The sequence below is a fragment of the Phyllobates terribilis genome, unplaced genomic scaffold (genome assembly GCF_046119375.1).
Source record: "Phyllobates terribilis strain yellow unplaced genomic scaffold, ASM4611937v1 Scaffold_1__5_contigs__length_1240528914, whole genome shotgun sequence".
Lineage (NCBI taxonomy): Eukaryota > Metazoa > Chordata > Amphibia > Anura > Dendrobatidae > Phyllobates > Phyllobates terribilis.
In genome coordinates, this window is record NW_027362761.1 from 975015217 (window position 1) to 975037421 (window position 22205).

At 46.9% G+C, this 22205-nt stretch overlaps 1 protein-coding gene across 3 annotated transcripts in view; it reads left to right on the forward strand.

Annotated features, from left to right (window-relative positions):
- LOC141156629 (uncharacterized) overlaps positions 1-22205 on the forward strand; it is a 225604-nt gene that overhangs the window by 185247 nt on the left and 18152 nt on the right. For all 3 annotated transcript variants that reach the window (XM_073642828.1, XM_073642822.1, XM_073642836.1), the window contains 5 exons: positions 786-914; positions 1510-1757; positions 8877-9045; positions 21126-21327; positions 21456-21586. In XM_073642828.1, the coding sequence (XP_073498929.1) occupies positions 786-914; positions 1510-1757; positions 8877-9045; positions 21126-21327; positions 21456-21586 (879 nt within the window). The remainder of the gene's footprint in view (positions 1-785; positions 915-1509; positions 1758-8876; positions 9046-21125; positions 21328-21455; positions 21587-22205) is intronic.

The following is a 22205-nucleotide window of genomic DNA, read 5'->3' on the forward strand; positions in this document are numbered from 1 at the left end:
CATACAAACTCCTTGCAGATGTTGCCCTTGGTGGGATTTGAACTCAGGACCCCAGTGCTGCAAGGCTGCCGTGCTAACCACTGAGCCACCATGCTGCCCTATGTGCACATATGTGCACCCTATGCAACTGTAAGGAGACCGAGCAACTAGACCGTCATCTGCTAGAATAAAAGAACAATAATATGGTTTACAAACCCTTCAGATTACATTAAGTGAACTATGCTTAAGATTTTACATCCATAGCCCATAATTACTCCTGGATAGGTGGACCATGATTAATGTTTTCTATGGAATGAACAGAGCCTAAATACTGTTCTCTTGTCTGGACCTGCTCCTGTGTAAGGCACTGCATCATGATTGCCAACCTCCACCATTTTCTGGACAATTTAGCAAAAGTGGTGGAGACTAAAAAAAACGGAAGTATTAGGTCTGCGGCTAAGAGAACTAATATACAAATATACACCCATGTGTAGCATTTAGTGGGACCTGTAAAATGATGGGAACTACACATAATCACCTGCACTCCCCCCACCCTAAAGCAAAAAACAAGCATGCAGCTATATTATTTTAGCGTCACCGAGCAAAACAACCCTATTTTTTTTTTAGCGATTGTCTGTGGATTCCCAGAGGTTGGTGTTGGTCCCCCTGTATGACCTGCACAATTACCAGCAAATTGTTACCAGAAAAGCCCTAAATCTGTTCTATTCTTTTGTTAAATGCTAAGAGGATCATGAGCAAAGGAATGTGCAACACTGGAATTATCTTTTGTTTCCTCTTTGTGACAGGAGTGGGAAGGAAGCCATGGTGCTGAATGCCAAACGCGGAGCTGTCGTTGCCAAACTTACTGCACAAGATCCAGTGGCTTCAGTTCAAGGTGTGGCTGTAACCAAGGAATATTTCCTACTGATCTGCAGGTATCTGATGAGTAATCGCAGTACATGACACACGTGTTACATGCTGCTTTGATTTTCCACGTTAATTGATTTGATTCCATTCCATTCCATGTCCTTTTGCACAAAACCCAGCATGGGCTTTCTGCCCTCATCACCCACAGGAAAATAAAATTGCTTTTGGTGCAAATACCAATCTAATATGTCCAGAACTGTTGTGGTTCTCGTGCTCTGTAACTTGCAATCAATTCTATTTATGTTGTCAATTACTATTTATCGGCACTCTGCCAGCACTGTAGATGCTGGAACTTCCCTCACTTTCCATCATGCATTGCTTTTGACATTGTACATTTGATTGTCTGCTCCAAACTTGAAGGCCAGGAGAGCAGACAAAGACCTTCTCCCACTTTGACGTCTCTACTGCGAGTGATGACATTTGATATGATAGCAGTCAATAGATTGAATGTAAGACAAAAGGGGGACACCTAATCATCTATCAAATGAGATCATCTCAATAACATGAAAAAGTCTGCACTGAGTTGTGACTACATAGAAGATGAGTAAAAGTCGCCGTAATGGGTTATGCTTTCTAAACACGGTATTGCTCTGTGTATTGCAGGTATCCGTCACTAAAATTACATGACATGGTTCACATTGAGCTGTTCAGCGTGCACACATTTGCCTATATTCGTACAGTGAAGGGCTGCAGCAATGACTTCATTACTAAGTTTGCTGTGAATAGTCAGGGATCACACGTAGTTGCATTTTCTCGGCTCCCAAACACCAACACAACTGAGATAGTAATTTGGAATCTAGAAACTGAGGACCATAAACACATGGTGAAATTCTCATCAGTACCGATGGGAGGTAAGCGCAATTGTGCTGTCGATGTGTAATATTCATGATTATGTTTTATCTTATTGTTTTGTCTTTAATATATATTGCTTTGTACGTTGTGTATTGACAAATTCAGTAAAATGACAGTGGTAGCACAGTTTTCTATTGAGTAAAGTTGCATGGTGTTGGGACAGACATAAAAGTGTGACTGTTTATCTGACTTGAAGGTGATGTACGATATGGCCCGGTTTCATCATTGCCTTTGCTCCTGTTTTTTGCCTAGTTTTGTGTGTTTTTCATCCAATCCATTATTCTGTTTGCGCCTTTTTTGAAGTCTATTTTATATGTGCTCGTCTGTGGGTTTTTTTTTTTTGTTTTCCACTTTGAGGACGGAAACTAGAAATTCCAGATGTTTTCACCTAATTCATTAATTACAACTTTTTTTTAAAATAGTTGTAAAATCTAGTGCAACTTCACTTCACTTTCCCCTGGTGTATTTTTGAGTATGCACAATTTTTGCACCTTTTTGGTGCCAATGTGCAGCAATTGGTGCCAGAATTCGCAAAAACAGTTGAAGACAGGAAGAAAGCCATTTTTTACTTTGCGCAAAATTCATGAATCACAGCAATCTTCAATACCACAAGACAAAAAAGGAAAGTGACTTCACCACCCCCCTCCATCAAGGGAGAATAGACAGAAGCATCACCTAAAACCAGACTTAGAGACTTAAGGGGAATATGTCATGATGTTTTTGCTATGTAATCTGAGAGCAGAATGATGTAGGGGCAGAGACCCTGATTCCAGCAATGTGTCACTTACTGGTCTTGAGTTTTGATTAAAACTGCATTATCTGCTGCAGATCTATTAGTTCTCTGAATGCTGAGCTCTGTATAGCCTCGTCCACACCACTGATTGGCAGCTTTTTGTGTACACCTAGCATAGGCAGAAAGCTGCCAATCAGTGGTGGGGGCATGAATGGACTACCTGGCTGCAAGCCAAGGAGTCCTCTAATGATAATCTCCTGCTAGTACAACAGTGATTTTATCAAACCTACAGCAGACCAGTAAATTATACATCTGGGTCTTTGCCCCTACATTATGCTGCTCTCAAATTAGTTATCAAAAATATGATGGTGGATTCCCTTTAAAGGAGACATGTCACTTGCCATAAATGTTGTTTTTTATTTTGTGAAAATGTTGCTTTTCTTCTGAATCTGGCGACAAAGTGTTGAAGTCTCCTATAGAGAAGAGTTAGGAACTATGCCCACTTGGCTAACAAAGACAAGATTTATAAACAGGGAAGAGAAGCACATAGCTTAGGCACAGCGAGACACAGGAATAAAAAAAACAAAACATCACCAGTTAAGTAGAACTGTTTTAATTGCAACAGGTAAAAAAATACATATTTTCTCCAATAACCCCCCACAACAGCACCAAAGGAGGATGTCACCCCACCCTAATAGGGACAGGAAACACAAAGAGGTTAAATAGCCCCTCCCTCAGCCTCCCTCCAGTGTTTTTCCTGTCCCTATTGGGATGAAGAGGTCATCCAGGGTGCTCTGTGCCGGCGGCAGACACCCAGTATACCTTTAAGCTGGGCAGCTGGGACTGGGCCGTTTTTCTCCTCCTCCCCTTATGCTGCTCCCGTCTCCTCCGGGACTCGGGACCCCTGTCCCCACCGAGTCTGCGGGTAAGGTCCGGTGGGTGTCGGGCTGGAGGCCTCCTCGAGCTCTCCAGCCCCGCTCCTCCCCCCTCTCAAGGCGGCCTCCATAGTGGAGAGACGCGTGCTGGATCCCGGAAGTGACGCGGACCGCCGAAAATGTCACTTCCGGTGTGCGTTCCACCCTGGAACGCAAGTACTTAGGAAGAGGCCGGAAAGTGACGTGGGACGCCGAAAAAGGGTCCCCTAGGTCACTTCCGGGTCTCTCAGCAGCAAAAAAAAAAAAAAGAAGAATAAATAAATAACCCCGCAGGTGATCGCAGGTGTTCCTGCTTCACCAATTGGAGCAAGGGGGAGGAGCCTTGCCACCCCCCTCCCCAGGGAAAGAGGGAGAGCGCTGAGTTCATTCGCCTATATAAGAGCCCTGGACTGAAGACATCTAAGGTAGGACCTTATTCGTTTTGTATTCTTACACTGGATGGTCAGGAATTTACCTTCTCCATGTCTGCGGAGCCCAGCGCAATTCCAGTCCCAGTAAGTCTGGCACTGGGGGTCCTTTCCTAGGTGCAGGTTAAAATTGATACATTAATTACCCTTCTCCCTCTTTTTAAGGGGGACAGGGATCCTGTACCAGGAAATAAATCTAGCCGGAAATGTGCTATATGTTCAAAAAAATTATCTTCTTCAAGCAAAAGATATTTATGCCAGAAATGCACGGAGAAGATTATTAGGGAAGAGCAGCTGTCCCTCATAGACGAAATTAAAGGGATAGTCCGTCAGGAGGTTCAGTCTTCATTGGCCTCCTTTTCCCGATCCACTTCTGATTCGCCTCCAAAAGCTAAAAAGAGGAAGATTTCCCTGGAAGAAAAAAGAGACTCGTACTCTCAGGACGAAGTATCCCTTCCAGAAGACCTTATAAAGGAAGGTGAACTCAGCCCAGCAGAGGAAGGTCTGGAAAATAAGAAATATTATTTTTCAATGGAATTTATGAAGACCTCCTCTCAGCAGTAAGAAGAACGATGGAAGTGGAAGAAGAGAAGCCCACTAGATCAATCCAGGAAGAGATGTTCGGTGATCTCCGCTCAAAGAAAAAGATGGTGTTCCCGATACATAAAAACATTCAGGATCTAATCCTGGACAAATGGGAAAATCCTGAAAGACGACTGAATACACCAGCAGAATTGAAAGCCAGGTTTACGGTAGATGAAGAGACCTCAAAATGTTGGACCGAGATACCTAAGGTCGATATTCAGGTGGCATGAGTCGCTAAAAAGACAGTATTGCCATTCGAGGACTCGTCGCAACTAAAGGATCCTCTGGACCGCAAGATAGACAGCCTTCTCAGAAAATCCTGGGAAACATCAGCAGTCCTTCTGAACACAAAAGTAGTCTCCACGTGTGTTGCACGGTCCATGTCAAGATGGCTCAACCAGCTTGAAGAGCATCTGGCTATGGGCACATCCAGAGAGGAGATACAAGCTTCCCTACCTTTACTGCAGAAGGCCACTGACTTTCTGGCGGATGCTTCAGCAGAATCTGTGAGGGTAACCGCCAGGGCCGCAGTCCTATCAAACTCCACAAGGCGAGCACTATGGCTGAAATCGTGGATCGGTGACGTGGCCTCTAAAATAAAACTTTGTTCCATTCCCTTCAGGGGAGAATATATGTTTGGCCAGGCCCTTGACGACCTCCTGGAGAAGGCGGCTGATAAAAAGAAATCCCTTCCTGAACCCAGACACTACAAGAAGACCCCCTTTCGCCCCCCTTGGGAACAGAATCCCCAATACAAGGGGAAAGGCAAGTCCAGTCGATGGAGCTACCCCAAAGGGGGAAAAGATAGGAATATTTTTTTCCCAAAAAGATAGCGACAACAGAAGCGGTGACGCCAGAGTAGTGGGGGGACGAATCATGAAATACCTTCCCCAATGGCAAAAGATCTGCTCCAGTCAATGGGTCTTGAAGGTAATTCAAGAAGGGGTAAAGATCGAATTCTCCTCATATCCTCCAAGAAAAGTAAGGATAACTCGTCTAACCTCCCCGAGATTAAAGACCGCACTGATGTCCGGCCTAAAAAACCTACTATCCTTGGGGGCTATTTCACCGGTCCCAAAAACAGAAAGACACACAGGCCACTATTCACGCCTGTTTATGATAAGGAAACCAAACGGCACCTACAGAATAATAATAAATCCGAAACCCCTAAACCAATACATCATCTACAGAAGATTCAAAATGGAGTCCATCAGATCAGCAGTTCCCTTGATAGGACAAGGATATGTGATGGCAACCATCGACTCACAGGACACATACTATCACGTCCCTATACATCCAACATACCGGAAATTTCTAAGGTTTGCGGTGGTTCAAGAGGATCAGACGTTACATTTTCAATTCAACGTATTGCCGTTCGGGATATCCTCAGCACCGAGAATATTTACCAAAATTATGTCAGAGGTAGTGGCTTCAATCAGAAAAGAAAAAAAATCATTCCCTACCTCGACGACTTCTTACTAGTAGGTCCCTCAGTGGAAGCACTTCAGGAAGATCTGCAGAGAACAATCCAAATCCTGACCACCCTAGGGTGGTTGATAAATCATCAAAAGTCAGACCTGGTCCCTGCCACAGAAAAAACGTTCCTGGGTGTTCTACTAGACTCCGCCAGACAAACCATGGTCTCAGTTCCGTCTGGTAACAGTCACGATAGACGCCAGCAAGACAGGATGGGGAGCTGTCGTTGCTCAAACCCCTTTACAAGGGGTCTGGACAGAAGAGACCAGCATGAGATCCTCCAACTTCCGCGAGTTAAAGGCAGTGGGGGAGGCACTCAAAATGTCGGCTCCAATCATTACGGGCAAACACGTAAAAGTCTATTCAGACAACATGACTACCGTAGCTCACCTGTCCCATCAAGGGAGTACAAGATGCGAGAATCTAAAAAGTATCTCAGCAAGAATATTCTTCTGAGCGGAAAGACATCTTCATTCCTTATCAGGTCTGCACATAAAAGGCTCAGACAATATACAGGCCGGTTTTCTGAGCAGAAGGAATATCCATCTGGGGGGAATGGGAGCTGGACTCAGACATTTTCCACATGCTGACCAGACAATGGGGTCGTCCGGAGGTGGACCTCTTTGCAAGAGGCCAGAACACCAAGGCAGAAAAATACTTCTCCCTAGATCCAGACGACCTATGCCTGGGGATAGATGCATTCGCTCACCCGTGGCGTTTCCATCTGGCTTACGCTTTTCCCCCAATTCCATTGCTACCCCGGACCTTACAGAAAGTAAGGACCGAAGATGTCAAAATAATTTTGATAGCCCCACTTTGGGCCAAAAGGAGCTGGTTCTGTGCACTGAACAGTTTAAGCATAGAAGGACCTCTCATTTTGCCAGCAATCAAAAACCTTCTCCATCAGGGTCCAATACTCCATCCAGATCCAGAGAACCTCCATCTAGCGGCCTGGCTTCTGAGTTCACAATCCTGAAGGCAAAAGGACTCTCAGACCGAGTAATTCATACCCTACAAAAAAGTAGGAAACAAATCACAAACTCCATATACAACAAGATATGGAAGACCTTCCTAACATGGTATAAACCAAATGTACCAGATCTTCGGCATCCTGACATGACCCAGATCTTGGATTTTCTACAAGAGGGGCTGGAAAAAGGCCTTAAACCCAGCACCCTCAAGGTTCAGATCGCGGTGCTAAGTATCTATTTTGACCAGAGCCTAGCCGAACACCGATGGGTAAAAAGGTTCATGACAACAGCTACTCGTCTGCGTCCCAGAATAATCAACCACGTTCCCTCTTGGGATCTTAATATCGTCCTTAAAGGTCTGACGCTACCACCGTTTGAACCTTTGGCCTCAATAGAGCTGGATAAATTAGTCTGGAAAACAACATTTCTAGTAGCGATTACCACTGCCAGGAGAGTGGGAGAAATCCAGGCCTTTTCAGTGAATGACCCATATCTGAGAATCCTGGATGATAGGATTATTCTACAACTGGACCCATCTTTCTTGCCAAAGGTAGTCTCAGACTTTCATAGATCTCAGGAAATAATTCTGCCTTCCTTTTTTCAAAACCTAAAAAATAAAAGGGAAGAAGAATTCCATACTTTGCACGTAAGGTGGGTTGTTCTTCACTACCTCCAAAAGACTGAGGCCTGGCGGAAGGATCATAACTTCTTTATTCAGCCATCTGGTCAGAACAGAGGGAAGAAGGTCTCAAAGGTGACCATCGCTACTTGGATCAAGAAGGCAATTGTGGAATCATATCAAATCCAGAATCTCTCACCACCAGAGAAACTGAAAGCACACTCTACTAGAGCCATGTCCGTCTCATGGGCAGAAAAGGCTAGCGCTTCCCTCGAGCAGATATGTAGAGCAGCTACATGGTCCTCGGTCCATACCTTCACCAAGCATTACAAACTTAATTTAATGTCCATTAAAGATTTGGCCTTTGGGCGGAAAGTGCTTCAGGCCATTGTCCCTCCCTAAACATGAGTCTTTGGTACCCCTCCTTTGATGCTGTCGTGGGGGGTTATTGGAGAAAATAGAATTAGACTTACCGGTAATTCGGTTTCTAATAACCCACCACGACAGCACTGGTAATTCCCTCCCAGGCTTGGTTAGTCAATCATTTAATTTGAATAAATATAATTTGAAGGATCCATACTTGTGTGGTCCTTTATAAAAACACTGGAGGGAGGATGAGGTAGGGGCTATTTAACCTCTTTGTGTTTCCTGTCCCTATTAGGGTGGTTTGACATCCTCCTTTGGTGCTGTCGTGGTGAGTTATTAGAAACCGAATTACCGGTAAGTCTAATTCTATTTTTAGCAAGTGGCAGCATCTCTTTAAAGGGGTTTTCCATTATTTGGACAACCCCTTCTCAATCTCTATGTTTCCACCTTGTAAAATAATAACACCCATACTCACCTCCGGTGCTGCTGCTGCTACAGTGGTGTCTGCACTGTCTCTCCCAGGGATTGCGTGACATTGTTGTGTCAAGTGATCCCTGCAGCCAGTTACTGCTGGCTTCACACTCATCTCTTTAAGACGGATCACATACATCCAGAAGAAGTGAGAGAGCAGCAGCGCTCACTTCCTCTGGATGTATATGCATGTGATCTGTCCGAAGGTGGGGAGTGTGAAGCCAGTGCTGATTGGCCACAAGGACATTGTTATGCATTGTTATACAATCCCCAGGAGAGCCAATGACGACACTACTGGAACAGCGCCGGCACCTGGGGGTGATTATAGGTGTTATTATTTTACAGGAAGGAACCATAGGTATTGAGAAGGGGTTGTCCAATTTGTGGCATTCAGGATCTAATTATCCAAACCTAGAAGAAGGAAGTAGGAAAATACAGGAGATCTATAGACTTAGGAGATTTAGTAACTGAATATTAAAGCGTGGCTCTAAAATTTTACATACATATCTCATGTATACAGATGTCATCTTAACATATATGCGTGAAATGTTCTAGGAGTCTGCTTTGATCTCCGGTACTGCCTTGCTTTCTGTGAAGGAGAGAATGTCTTACGATCTTGGAATTTAGCCAACCGTATAAATGACCAGTCTCTGACGGCCAGCATGAACAATGCAAAGGTAGCCAATGGGATCCAAGAGATTGTTACGATGAAGAATTTTCCCAGGTAATTTCTTAATCTTGAGCTAAAATATCAGGAAGATCCTATTTATATATCTACAATGATACTGCTAGTCATAGTGTTGGTATATATGATTTTGTCCGCTTGAAATAAAAATGGAGATTATTATTGACAGCAAGCAGAGATCCTAACGCCATGAATAATTGATACAGAGAGTATGTTAAAACCTGCATACATTTTTAAAATAAAGCATTTTTCTGCTAAAACTGGAATATCCCTTTATGTTATATGATAATTGAATCCTGCTCGCTCCAATTATTATCAAGGTCCTGACACAGAATTATTTGCCTTTTAGGCCACGTTCACACATTCAGTATTTGGTCAGTATTTTATCTCAGTATTTGTAAGCCAAAACCAGGAGTGGAACAATCAGAGGAAAAGTATAATAGAAACACGTCACCACTTCTGGATTTATTATTATTATTATTATTATTTATTGTTATAGCGCCATTTATTCCATGGCGCTTTACATGTGAAAAGGGGGTGCACATAATAAAAAACAAGTACAATAATCTTGAACACAATGTGACAGCGACTGGTACAGGAGGAGCGAGGACCCTGCCCGCGAGGGCTCACAATCTATTAGGGATGGGTGAGGATTAGTGTTGAGCGAGCGCTAAAATGCTCGGGTGCTCGAAGCTCGGGCCGAGCTCGCCGTGATACGCGGGTGCTCGACCCGAGCAACGAGCCCAATGTTAGTCTATGGGAGACTTGAGCATTTTTGCGGTGGCACCCCCGGCAGTCTTTTAAAAGCCTAACAAGTGCCCAAAACGATAGTGACAGTGCTCAAATGACATGGGGACAGCATGGGGATCGCCCCAGGAAGCATTTCTGACCCCCAGGTCACTGCTGTCAACAACGTGGTCAGAGGTATTAAGCCACTTTTACGGGCTCACAATAAAACGTTCAAAATCGAAAGTGAAACTTTTTCCTGTGAAATATGTTAAGGAACATCCTTTCCAGGGAAAAGACTTGTGTATAAGTTAAAATAAATGACCAAAAACAAAAATACTCCTCCACACCTTCGGCTATGTTCATAAGTAGCATTTTTTATGCGTTTTTGCACTTTTGTATTGCTTTCAACTATGACAAATGCATTCACCGGGAAATGTCATTTTAACATTTTACAACCTTATCTGGCCATGTGCTGTGTGACACATGCATAAAGTGCTGAAAAGACATGGGAACAGCATGGGGAAGACCCCGGGAAGCATCTCTGACTCCCAGGTCACTGTCTAAAAGTGAGCCCATCATAAGTGATCCTTGCCGCATCAGAAGATGCAGACTTGCAACTATCCCCATGCAAGTTCTAGTCCCAGGACAGTGTTCAATTGTACCTCCCCCATTCCTTGCAATACAAGCGCAAGTATGCAGCCTGCCACCCACCCACCCCCAGGCTGCAATACCATACTGCTTGCTTGCTTGAACTTGAAATTGGGCCTTTTAGGCATGTGGAGGCGGAATCTGGCCACCACGTCATGGCTGTGTCGGCGGCCTGGTATCCATACTCAGTCCCCAGCCGCCTGGTGGCCGGGTGTCCCCGCTTGCTCCCCAGCCTCCAGGGGGTGGCCAGGTGTCCATACTCGGTCCCCAGCCACCCCTATTTGTCTCGGTAACCTTTCCCACACTTTTCTTAGCCTGGCCTGCTTTAGGGCAGCATTGGCCGAGCCCACCGGACTATCAGACTCCTCCGGTGGGCCCTGGCTTCTCCATCAGGGGAGTTGAGAGCGCCAAGGTGAGGAGCATGATGAGGATGATAGAAGTTAGCATCTGCTTTGTTTTGTTGTAATGCAAGCGCATGTATGTAGTAGCGGCTAGGCCTGAGGTGGTCAGCGTTTTGGCGCATATCCTACCTCCTCCGAGGATTGCTGGATGTTTTCCTGCTACTATCCAAGTTCTATGACTCCCGTTAAAACAAAGCTTCAGGTGATAAATGATGGATGAGGTAGTGGCAAAGGAGAAAGAGCAGGAGGAACAGGGACCATTCACATCAATTTCAGGCCAGTCAACCAGATATGTCTTGTAGGATATGTTTCTGTAACAAAAGGAGCGGTTCAGCTACACAGTTATAGGGCATACAGTGAGTGCAATGCCTACCAAAAATTTCGAGGCACTCCAATGCCCCTTGGAAATTACATGGAGGTCAGAGGGCGTTAACTAAACCTTTTTTTCCATTTATAGCAACTGGGTCTCCTGTGCACTGTTGGCCTAAGCAGTGAATGGAAGGCTTTCCAAAAATTATGAGGAACTGCAATGCCCCTTACAAGAGCCATGTGTGGCACCCCAAGGGTCTGGTCACCACAGTAATAGAGATATTAAGTCGGAGAGCAAGTGGGAGGTTTCCTGGTCAGGATCCCTTAAACATGCAACATCCTCCTGCCCCAGTCCTGGGAGGGGAGAATTCTGCCCTTATAAACTGGATCTGGGGCGGGGTTGAGTGAGTCAGAGAACAGAGAACAGTCAGAGTCAGAGTGAGAGCAAGGGAAAGTAACAGCAAGGAGCTCTGTAGGAGCTAGGAGCTAAAGACCAGGGGCTGGAAGCTGAGCAGAGCTCGCCCTGGCAGAAGACAATAGGAACCGGACACAGGAGTCCGAGGCTGTGAGGACTTATATATCCAGCAGCAGAAACCAGCCAGCAGGGGATTTCAGGTCCTCTGGCCATAGAAGCCCGGAGGCTCAGTCACAAGCAAGGGACCAGCACCGCTGTCGTGGAGCCGAGGCTTACAGAAGGCCCCAAGTCACCAGCCATACGGGTGAGCACTACACGGTACACTCAGGGACGTGGGCTACTTCTACCCGCTTACAGCAAGGTAGCCAGGAAGAGTGCAGACAGACGGGGAGGCCTACAACTCCACCTGGCCAGGGGAACTCCTGCTTGCTCACAGACTGACCAGGCCTCTTATGCTAGCCAGTACTCCCGGGAGGGTCTACCTTATAGTCATCAGTAAAGACCCTGAACTGCACTGCAAAGACTCTGAGTCGTTCCTGCTGCGCTCGTGTACCATCACCCCCATCATCCACACTCACTGCCCTGAGGCTATACTCCTCCCGTGGGGAGATATCCCATTCTCTGCTGCGCACACAACACCAGCCTCAGCGGTCTGCCTCGCAGCGGTGGTACTCCCTGACCGCAATCCACGGGTGGCGCAGTCGGATAATTAACCTCAAAACCTAAGAAAGACTGCCACTGGTTTGACCAGCCTGAGCCACGGGATCGGGTCACCGCCACGGAGACTACAGACCCCAGAGACCCGGCACCGGGTATCCCACACACGTGTACACACGGCCCAGGGGGCGCGTCACATGCAGTACAGCATATTACAAACATAAGTCCCATTATTGGGGAGTGGGTGTCCCATAGTATTTGCTTATGCTTTCCAAGAAAAAGCTGCCAAAAATTAGGACGGAGCAACTTGCAATGCCCCTTACAAGAGCCATGCAGTACAGCATATTACAAACATAAGTCCCATTATTGGGGAGTGGGTGTCCCATAGTATTTGCTTATGCTTTCCAAGCAAAAGCTGCCAAAAATTAGGACCGAGCAACTTGCAATGCCCCTTACAAGAGCCATGCAGTACAGCATATTACAAACATAAGTCCCATTATTGGGGAGTGGGTGTCCCATAGTATTTGCTTATGCCTTGCAAGCAAAAGCTGCCAAAAATAAGGACGGAGGAACTTGCAATGCTGGCACCCTGGTGGTATAGTGGTGGTGGAGGCTGAGGATAAGGAGAAGAAGATAAAACAGCCGAAACGAAGAAGCGTATACCCATGTGTGGGTGTGAAGCGGTGCATGTGAATACACCTCCCGAAATAACACAGTGGATTTGACTTTATGTTACTCTGCTGTCATTTGGTGGTGATGAGAAGTCTGGCCCAATCCAGCCCTTGTTCATTTTGATAAGGGTCAGCTTGTCAGCATTGTCAGTTGACAGGCGAGTGTGCTTATCAGTTATAATTCACCCAGCGGCACTAAAAACACGCTCCGATAACATGCTAGCGGCAGGGCAGGCCAGGACCTCCAAGGCGTACAGAGCGAGTTCATTCCAAGTGTCCAGCTTGGATACCCAATAATTAAAAGGCACAGAGGAATCACGGAGGACGCTGGTACGGTCGGCAAGGTACTCCCTCACCATCTTTTGAAACTTTCCACTCCTTGTGAGAGTACCCCGCGCCTCAGGGCCTGTAAGCTGGGCGGGTGTCAGAAAACTGTCCCAGAACGTTGACAGTGTTCCCCTGCCTCTGCTGGATTGGAGTTGCATCTCTCTCGCCTGTACGCCTTGGTTGGGCAACGAACTGTGACCTCTGCCGCTAGAGTGTTCAGATGGGAATTTTTTTAAGAGTTCTGCAGCAAGGGCCTTCTGGTACTGCCCCATTTTTGTAGACCTCTCCACCTCAGGAATAAGAGAGTGAAAGTTCTCCTTGTAGCGGGGGTCTACAAGTGTCACTAACCAGTAATGACTGTCACCCAACATTTTGACAACGCGAGGGTCACGGTTAAGGCAGCGTAACATAAAGTCAGCCATGCGTGCCAGTCTGGTAACGGGCAAGATTTCCGTGTCCTCACCAAGATGACGACTGACCATGCTCTCCTCTTCCTCCTCCTCTTCCTCCTCCCCCCTGTCCTCAGGCCACCCACGCTGAACCGACGGTATGACACTTGTACAGGTACTACCGTCTACAACGCATGATGGCAGCTCCTGTTCTTCCTCCTCCTCCTCCTCCTCCTCCTCTCCCTCATTGTCCCCCAATGCACGTTGGGATGAGATGAGGCTGGGCTGTGTGTAATCACCCGCTACGGCTTCTTGATCCATCTCATCATACTCTGGCTGCAATGCCTCCTCTTTAATTCTCTGCAGAGAGCGTTGCAAAAGACAGACAAGTGGGATGCTGACACTAATGATGGCGTCATCGCCACTCACCATCTTGGTGGCCTCCTCAAAGTTTGTCAGGATGGTACATATGTCAGACATCCAGGTCCACTCCTGAGTGTAACGGGTCTGGGAGGCGGAACCTCTGAGCTACTATACAAGGGGGCGGTCCTTGTAAGGGAGCGGGTGGCAATCAGGGATGACGGGCAGGCAGTCACAGCAGGTGACCGGGACAGTCTCTGAGTGGACGGGCTGGAGGTCACGGCAAGTGACCGGGGCAGTCTCTGGAAGAACGGGCAGGAGGTCACGGCAAGTGACCGGGGCAGTCTCTGGATGAACGGGCAGGGAGTTACGGCAAGTGACCGGGGCAGTCTCTGGATGAACGGGCAGGGAGTTACGGCAAGTGACCGGGGCAGTCTCTGGGTAAAGGGTAGGTACGACCTGTGATGGCAGAGCCTCCGGGTAGGCTAGCAGGCAGATGGTAGATGTGTGCTCCCAGGTGAGCAAGCGAGAGTCTCTGGAATGGTAGGTGGTCACAGCACATGACGGCGAAGCCTCCAGGTAGGCTAGCAGGCAGGTAACAGGTGGGCGCTCCCAGGTGAGCGGGCAGGAGTCTCTGGAAAGGCAGATGGTGACAGCACGTGACGGCAGAGCCTCCAGGTAGGCTAGCAGGCAGGTAACAGGTGTGCGCTCCCAGGTGAGCGGGCAGGAGTCTCTGGAAAGGCAGATGGTCACAGCACGTGACGGCAGAGCCTCCAGGTAGGCTAGCAGGCAGGTAACAGGTGTGCGCTCCCAGGTGAGCGGGCAAGCTGGTCCATAGACAGACTGACAGGAGTTGGAAGGCAGACCGTCGGACCTCAGGCTAGCAGGCAGGTGACTGGATATCAGGCAGGACAAAGGCAGCAAGCTGGCAGGAATCTGGCAGGTAACTGGCAGGTAACTGGCAACGGGACCTGAGGGCTGAAGCACAGGTGAGACACAGGTGCAAACAACATTGCTCGGGCACCTCCATTTTGGAGGAGGTGCCCTTTATATGGGAGGTCCTCCGGCAATTGGCCGGGGACTCCTTAGGACGGCGCGCGCGGTCCCTTTAAGAGAGGGGGAGCGCGTGCGCGCGCGCCCTAAGCACACTGCCGGGGAAGGAGCGCGCGCCGGAAGCAGCGGGGAGAGCAGCGCTGGAGGACGCCGCGCCAGGAGCGGGGAGGTGAGAGGGACGGCGTCTCTGCCTAGAACGGGGCAGAGACGCCGATGCTACACTGAGGTCTTATGTGTGGAGTCTGACCTGAATATCGACGGCCTTGTTGCAGCTGGTACTCCACAACTGCTCTCTTCTGCTCACAAATCCTTTGCAACATGTGGAGGGTAGAGTTCCAACGTGTGGGGACATCACACACCAGTCGGTGTGCCGGAAGCTGCAAACGCTGTTGCAACACAGCAAGGGCGGCGGAAGCTGTAGCCGGAATGTAGGTTCAGCGGTCTCAGCCACAGATCTGCCTGCTCTTTCACAGCTGTCCACAACTCACAAGCAGTGTGAGGTTTATCACCTAAGCTTATGAGTTTCAGCACAGCCTGTTGCCGCTTGGCGGAGGCAGTACTGCAATGCTTCCAGGTTGTAACTGATGTGGTGATATCTGAGATGGAGGCTGAACATGAGGAGGAGGAGGAGGATGTGCAGGAGCTGTACACTGTGGGGGCAACTCTGACTGACATAGGGCCCGCAATCCTCGGTGTGGGGAGGATGTGTTCCGTCCCAAGGTCCGACTGGGACCCGGCTTCCACTATGTTTACCCAGTGTGCCGTCAGAGAGATGTACCGTCCCTGGCCACAAGCACTTGTCCACGTGTCCATTGTCAGGTGGACTCTCCCAGTAACTGCGTTGTTGAGGGCATGGCAGATGCTTTGGGACACGTGCTTGTGTAGTGCGGGGATGGCACACCGGGCAAAATAGTGTCGGCTGGGGACCGAGTACCGAGGGACGGCCACTGCCATAAGATTGCGGAAGGATTCCGTCTCCACTAGCCTAAAAGGCAGCATTTCCAACGCAAGCAGTCGTGAAATGTGCGAATTAAGGACTGTGGCCTGTGGGGCGTTAGCTGCGAATTTCCGCTTTCGTTCAAAGGTCTGGGATATGGACAATTGAACACTGCGGTGGGACGTGGATGTGGACGTTGATGCTGTTTCTTGAGAAACTGCCATAACAAGTGAAGACTGAGAGGAGGGGGCATCTTTACATGCAGTATGGGCAGGGGATTGCCTTGCACACACAACAGGGGGTTCTATTGCACGCACAACAGTGGAAGAAGCAGTGGTGACACCCGCTGACACTGGTCGTGGACCCTGGGTTTCGCCCCACAAAGTCGGGTGCTTTGCTGCCATGTTCCTGATCATGCTGGTGGTGGTCAGGCTGGTAGTTTTGTCACCCCTGCTGATGCTGGCATGGCAGGTGGAACATATGGCCTTTTTGGGGTTATCAGCAGAGTCTTTAAAAAATTCCAGACTCTGGAAGACCTACTGCTTGTACTGGCAACGTCCCTCGTGTTGGTGTTACGGGGAACGGTTGCCTGCCTTCTGTCTGCGGCCACCACACTGCTTCTTCCTGCCTGTTGGGGTACTCTGCCTCCCTCCCCCTGTGTGCTGCTGGCCTCACTCTGCATGTCCTCCTTCCACGTTGGGTCAGTTACTAGATCATCCACAACCTCCTCCTCTTCCACTTGCGCACCACGATCCTCCTCCTCACTTCCTGGCAATTGTGTCTCGTCATCGTCCACCTCTTGTGACAGATTTCCAACGTCGACTTCCTGTGGCCGTGGCTGTTCAAATATTTGGGCATCGCAACATGGGATCTCCTCTTCCACCACTTCAAGCGTATCAGGCGAGGGGCCCAAATATGGAAATGGACCAGTGAACAGCTCTTCAGAGTGTCCAAGTGTGGGATCACTTGCTGTCTGACGACACTCGGCATGGTGGGAGGAAGGAGCATCAGGGTGAGGAGGAGTATGCGGTCGAGACTCACGGCTACTAAGAGTTGACCATGTGGAAGACAGACCGGAGGTGGTGGTGCCCAGATAACTGGAAGTATTATCTGCTATCCAATTAATAACCTGTTCACACTGATCAGTTCTCAATACTGGTGTTGTTCTGTGCTTTCCTAGTAATTCGGTCAAGAAGTGGGAGCGAGAAGATGTGGCTGTTGCTTGTGGCACATTTTCACCTTGGCCACGGCCCCGTCCTCTGCACGAACCATCACCAGAACGTCCACTTCCACGTCCCTTGCCACGCGCCTTACCCATTGTAAATGAAGTAAAATAGCTTACACTTGCACTATCAATGGAAAAAGGGTAATAAAGAGTAGATTAGAACCGTGGAAGAGGAAAACCACAGTTATTGTTTACTGGGGTATACCACACTTTTTTAAATAGAGATATTTGTGGCTGAACAGTGAGCGACACACTCAAACTGCTTTTTTTTTAGATACCAAAGGCCCAAAACTGGATAGTACAGCGATTTGACCCGTGGAACTGCGAAACCACACTGGGATGTCGGGCCTACACAAGACTATTTTCAACAGATATATTTTTGTGTCACAACAGTCAGGAGACACTACTGTTTTTCTTTACGGAAAAAACTACCAAAAGCTGAATAATAGAGATTTTTTACCGTGGGATGGCAAAGCCACAGTTATTGTTTACTGGGGTATACCACACTTTTTTAAATAGAGATATTTGCTGCTGAACAGTGAGCGACACACTCAAACTGCTTTTTTTTTAGATACCAAAGGCCCAAAACTGGAAAGTACAGCGATTTGACCCGTGGAACTGCGAAACCACACTGGGATGTCGGGCCTACACAAGACTATTTTCAACAGATATATTTTTGTGTCACAACAGTCAGGAGACACTACTGTTTTTCTTTACAGAAAAAACTGCCAAAAGCTGAATAATAGAGATTTTTTACCGTGGGATGGCAAAACCACAGTTATTGTTTACTGGGATATACCACACTTTTTAAAATAGAGATATTTGCGGCTAAACAGTGAGCGACACACTCAAACTGCTTTTTTTTTAGATACCAAAGGCCCAAAACTGGATAGTACAGCGATTTGACCCATGGAACTGCGAAACCACACTGGGATGTCGGGCCTACACAAGACTATTTTCAACAGATATATTTTTGTGTCACAACAGTCAGGAGACACTACTGTTTTTCTTTACGGAAAAAACTACCAAAAGCTGAATAATAGAGATTTTTTACCGTGGGATGGCAAAACCACAGTTATTGTTTACTGGGGTATACCACACTTTTTTAAATAGAGATATTTGCTGCTGAACAGTGAGCGACACACTCAAACTGCTTTTTTTTTAGATACCAAAGGCCCAAAACTGGATAGTACAGCGATTTGACCCGTGGAACTGCTAAACCACACTGGGATGTCGGGCCTACACAAGACTATTTTCAACAGATATATTTTTGTGTCACAACAGTCAGGAGACACTACTGTTTTTCTTTACGGAAAAAAATACCAAAAGCTGAATAATAGAGATTTTTTACCGTGGGATGGCAAAACCACAGTTATTGTTTACTGGGATATACCACACTTTTTAAAATAGAGATATTTGCGGCTGAACAGTGAGCGACACACTCAAACTGCTTTTTTTTTAGATACCAAAGGCCCAAAACTGGATAGTACAGCGATTTGAGCCATGGAACTGCGAAACCACACTGGGATGTCGGGCCTACACAAGACTATTTTCAACACATATATTTTTGTGTCACAACAGTCAGGAGACACTACTGTTTTTCTTTACGGAAAAAACTACCAAAAGCTGAATAATAGAGATTTTTTACTGTGGAATGGCAAAACCACAGTTATTGTTTACTGGGGTATACCACACTTTTTTAAATAGAGAAATTTGCGGCTGAACAGTGAGCGACACACTCAAACTGCTTTTTTTTTAGATACCAAAGGCCCAAAACTGGATAGTACAGCGATTTGACCCGTGGAACTGCGAAACCACACTGGGATGTCGGGCCTACACAAGACTATTTTCAACAGATATATTTTTGTGTCACAACAGTCAGGAGACACTACTGTTTTTCTTTACGGAAAAAAATACCAAAAGCTGAATAATAGAGATTTTTTACCGTGGGATGGCAAAACCACAGTTATTGTTTACTTGGGTATACCACACTTTTTTAAATAGAGATATTTGCGGCTGAACAGTGAGCGACACACTCAAACTGTTTTTTTTTTTAGATACAAATGGCCCAAAATGGATAATACAGAGGTTTGAACCGTGGAAGTGCAAAACAACACTTCTGTTTCTCTAGCCTACACCAGACTATTTTCAACAGTTATATTTGTGTCTGAAAAATCAGAGACACGCTTTTTTTGGGGGAGGGAGGGGGATACACCAAAAGGTTAAGAAGACGGGTATTTGTACAGTGTGAAGGAGGAAAAAAAAAGGAGGATTTAGATGAAAAAAAAAGGATTTTTCATGGCCCCCGACACCTGGTGCTAAGTCCAGCAATTTCAGCAACAGGAGCACACAGGACTGTAATGCAGCGTTTGCTGGTATAACCACTGTGTCTCCTATACAGCCTGCCTGCCTGGTATCTGGGATGGATATTAGTCCTGAAAAGGACTGTTTGTTTGTTCTGGCAGCCTTTACAGACCCTACACTAACTATTTCGCAGTTTATATCTCTCCCTAAATCAGCAGCGCAGTCCCTACACTGTCTAATCTGGAGCGACTGTGTCCAAGATGGCGGCGCCCGGTTTTAAATACTCGAGGTGACGCTGTGCGGCCAGCCAATCACTGTAATGCCCACAACCAACATGGCTGCAGCATTACAGTGACTGGCTGGCAATCCCTGCATGTTCATTGGCTCTGTAAAGAGCGCCAAACATGCAGGGCGGAGACCCGAGCTCCCGCCCGAGTAACCCGGAAATGCTCAGTGCTCGCCGAACATCCCGAGTAGCGTGATGCTCGGGCGAGTACCGAGCAGTGTTGAGCATGTTCGCTCAACACTAGTGAGGATACATTAGGTGAGGGTAGAGCTGGTCATGCAGCGGTGGTTACTGCAGGTTGTAGGCTTGTCGGAAGAGGTGGGTCTTCAGGCTCATTTTGAAGGTTTCCACGGTCGACGAGAGTCTGATGTGTTGGGGTAGAGAGTTCCAGAGTAGGGGGGAAGCACGGGAGAAATCTTGTATGCGATTGTGGGAGAAGGAGATAAGAGGGGAGTAGAGAAGGAGATCTTGTGAGGATCGGAGGTTGCGTGCGGGTATGTAACGGGAGACTAGGTCAGATATATATGGAGGAGACAGGTTGTGAATGGCTTTGTATGCCATGGTTAGGGTTTTGAACTGGAGTCTCTGAGCAATGGGGAGCCAATGAAGAGATTGACAGAAAGGAGAGGCCGGGGAATAGCAGGGGGACAGGTGGATTAGTCGGGCAGCAGAGTATAGGATAGATTGGAGGGGTGCAAGAGTGTTAGAAGGGAGGCCACAGAGCAGGAGGTTGCAGTAGTCGAGGCGGGAGATAATGAGGGCATGCACTAGTGTTTTTGCAGATTCATGGTTGAGGAATGTGCGGATGCGGGAGATATTTTTGAGTTGGAGTCGGCAGGAAGTGGAAAGGGCTTGGATATGTGGTTTGAAGGAGAGTTCAGAGTCCAGGGTTACTCCAAGGCAGCGAGCTTGGGGGACTGGGGAGAGTGGACAGCCATCGACATTGATAGATAGGTCAGTTGAGGGGGGTGAATGGGATGGCGGAAAGATGATGAATTCTGTTTTGTCCATGTTAAGTTTTAGAAATCTATCAGAGAAGAAGGATGAAATAGCGGGCAGACATTGTAGGATTTTGGTTAGTAGGGAGGAGATATCGGGTCCAGAGAGGTAGATCTGTGTGTCATCAGCATAGAGGTGATAATGAAAGCCACCGCCACCCACTGCTGGTTTTGGCTACAAATACTGAGGTAAAATACTGACCAAATACTGATAGTGTGAACGTGGCCTTAAACGCCATGGTCTATTTATCCAACAAATGTAAAAACTCCTGCATTTTATTAAAATGGTAAACAATATACATTCCTGTGTACCTGAGCAATGAAAACAAGCAATGCATTTCCCTCAGGCAGCCATGTGTGTCTATAACAAAATGTGGTGCTGTAAATGTCTTCTACTTTGCTGTGGGCAGATACGTGGTTTGCCGAAATGTGAGGCCCGGGGTGATCTCTGTGTGGAACATAGTAAAATCAAAGTGTAAAAGCAGCGCGGTGCGAGTGGAGCGAGGCCTGGTGGAGAACAGCGATATGGTACTAGTCAGAGACATGAAGCTCTATATCCTCACAGACAGGGGGATGGCGTCATTCACTGACACACCCAGACCTATATTTCAGGTAAATAAGTAGAAGTCCATAAATGTTTTTGATGAAAGAACTTTGACATATGAAGGACAATAAGATCTGTGTAAAGAAGCCAGTCAGATGACATACCGGTATATATGATATTGTTTTTCTTTCTGTAGACACTTTTCACTTATGATTTGCTGAAGAAGAAATATGTCCGCCGGCAGACAGGCCTCTATATTATACCTTGTCCGAAGCACGAATACAGGGTCCTGGATAAAGGCCTACTCCTGGGGCTCTCAGAGAACAGGTAACACTATGGAATAATGTATGTACATTTAATGGAAAACACTTAAACAGGGTATGGCCATGTGCAGAATGATTTAAAAAACAAATTGTCTGTCATTTGCCATCAATGGCTTATTCGCATGTACAACTGAGAAGTTGAAATTACTATCAGCAACATGACACGTAGCTTACTATTTCTGTTTGCCTTACAATGTCTTCCCCAAGACTCCATATCCAGACGGCCATTATTCGCATACATATTCTTTAGGTGGGTTTCATGGATAGAACATGTACCCATTATAGTTTATGAGGCTCAGAGTTGGCAAAAAAAAAAGAAAACAAATTTTGATCAAACTCATTTATTCAAATCAGTCAGTCAGTGCCAAAAAAGGAGCACACAGATGCCATCCAAGTGTAACCAGGTATGAAGATGCAGCAGCATAGAGGACACATGGTTATAAAAGAACAGATTATTTATTAAACTATTTACACAATTAACACGGCAAGTCAAAATATGAAAAAATGACGACCTGTGTTAACACTAGATAGATAGCCTAAACAGTTGTTAACAGCAAGCTCTCTCGGTCCAAACAGCTACCAGTGTGGTGCTACTCCCTGCCCTAGAAAACAACAAACCCAGA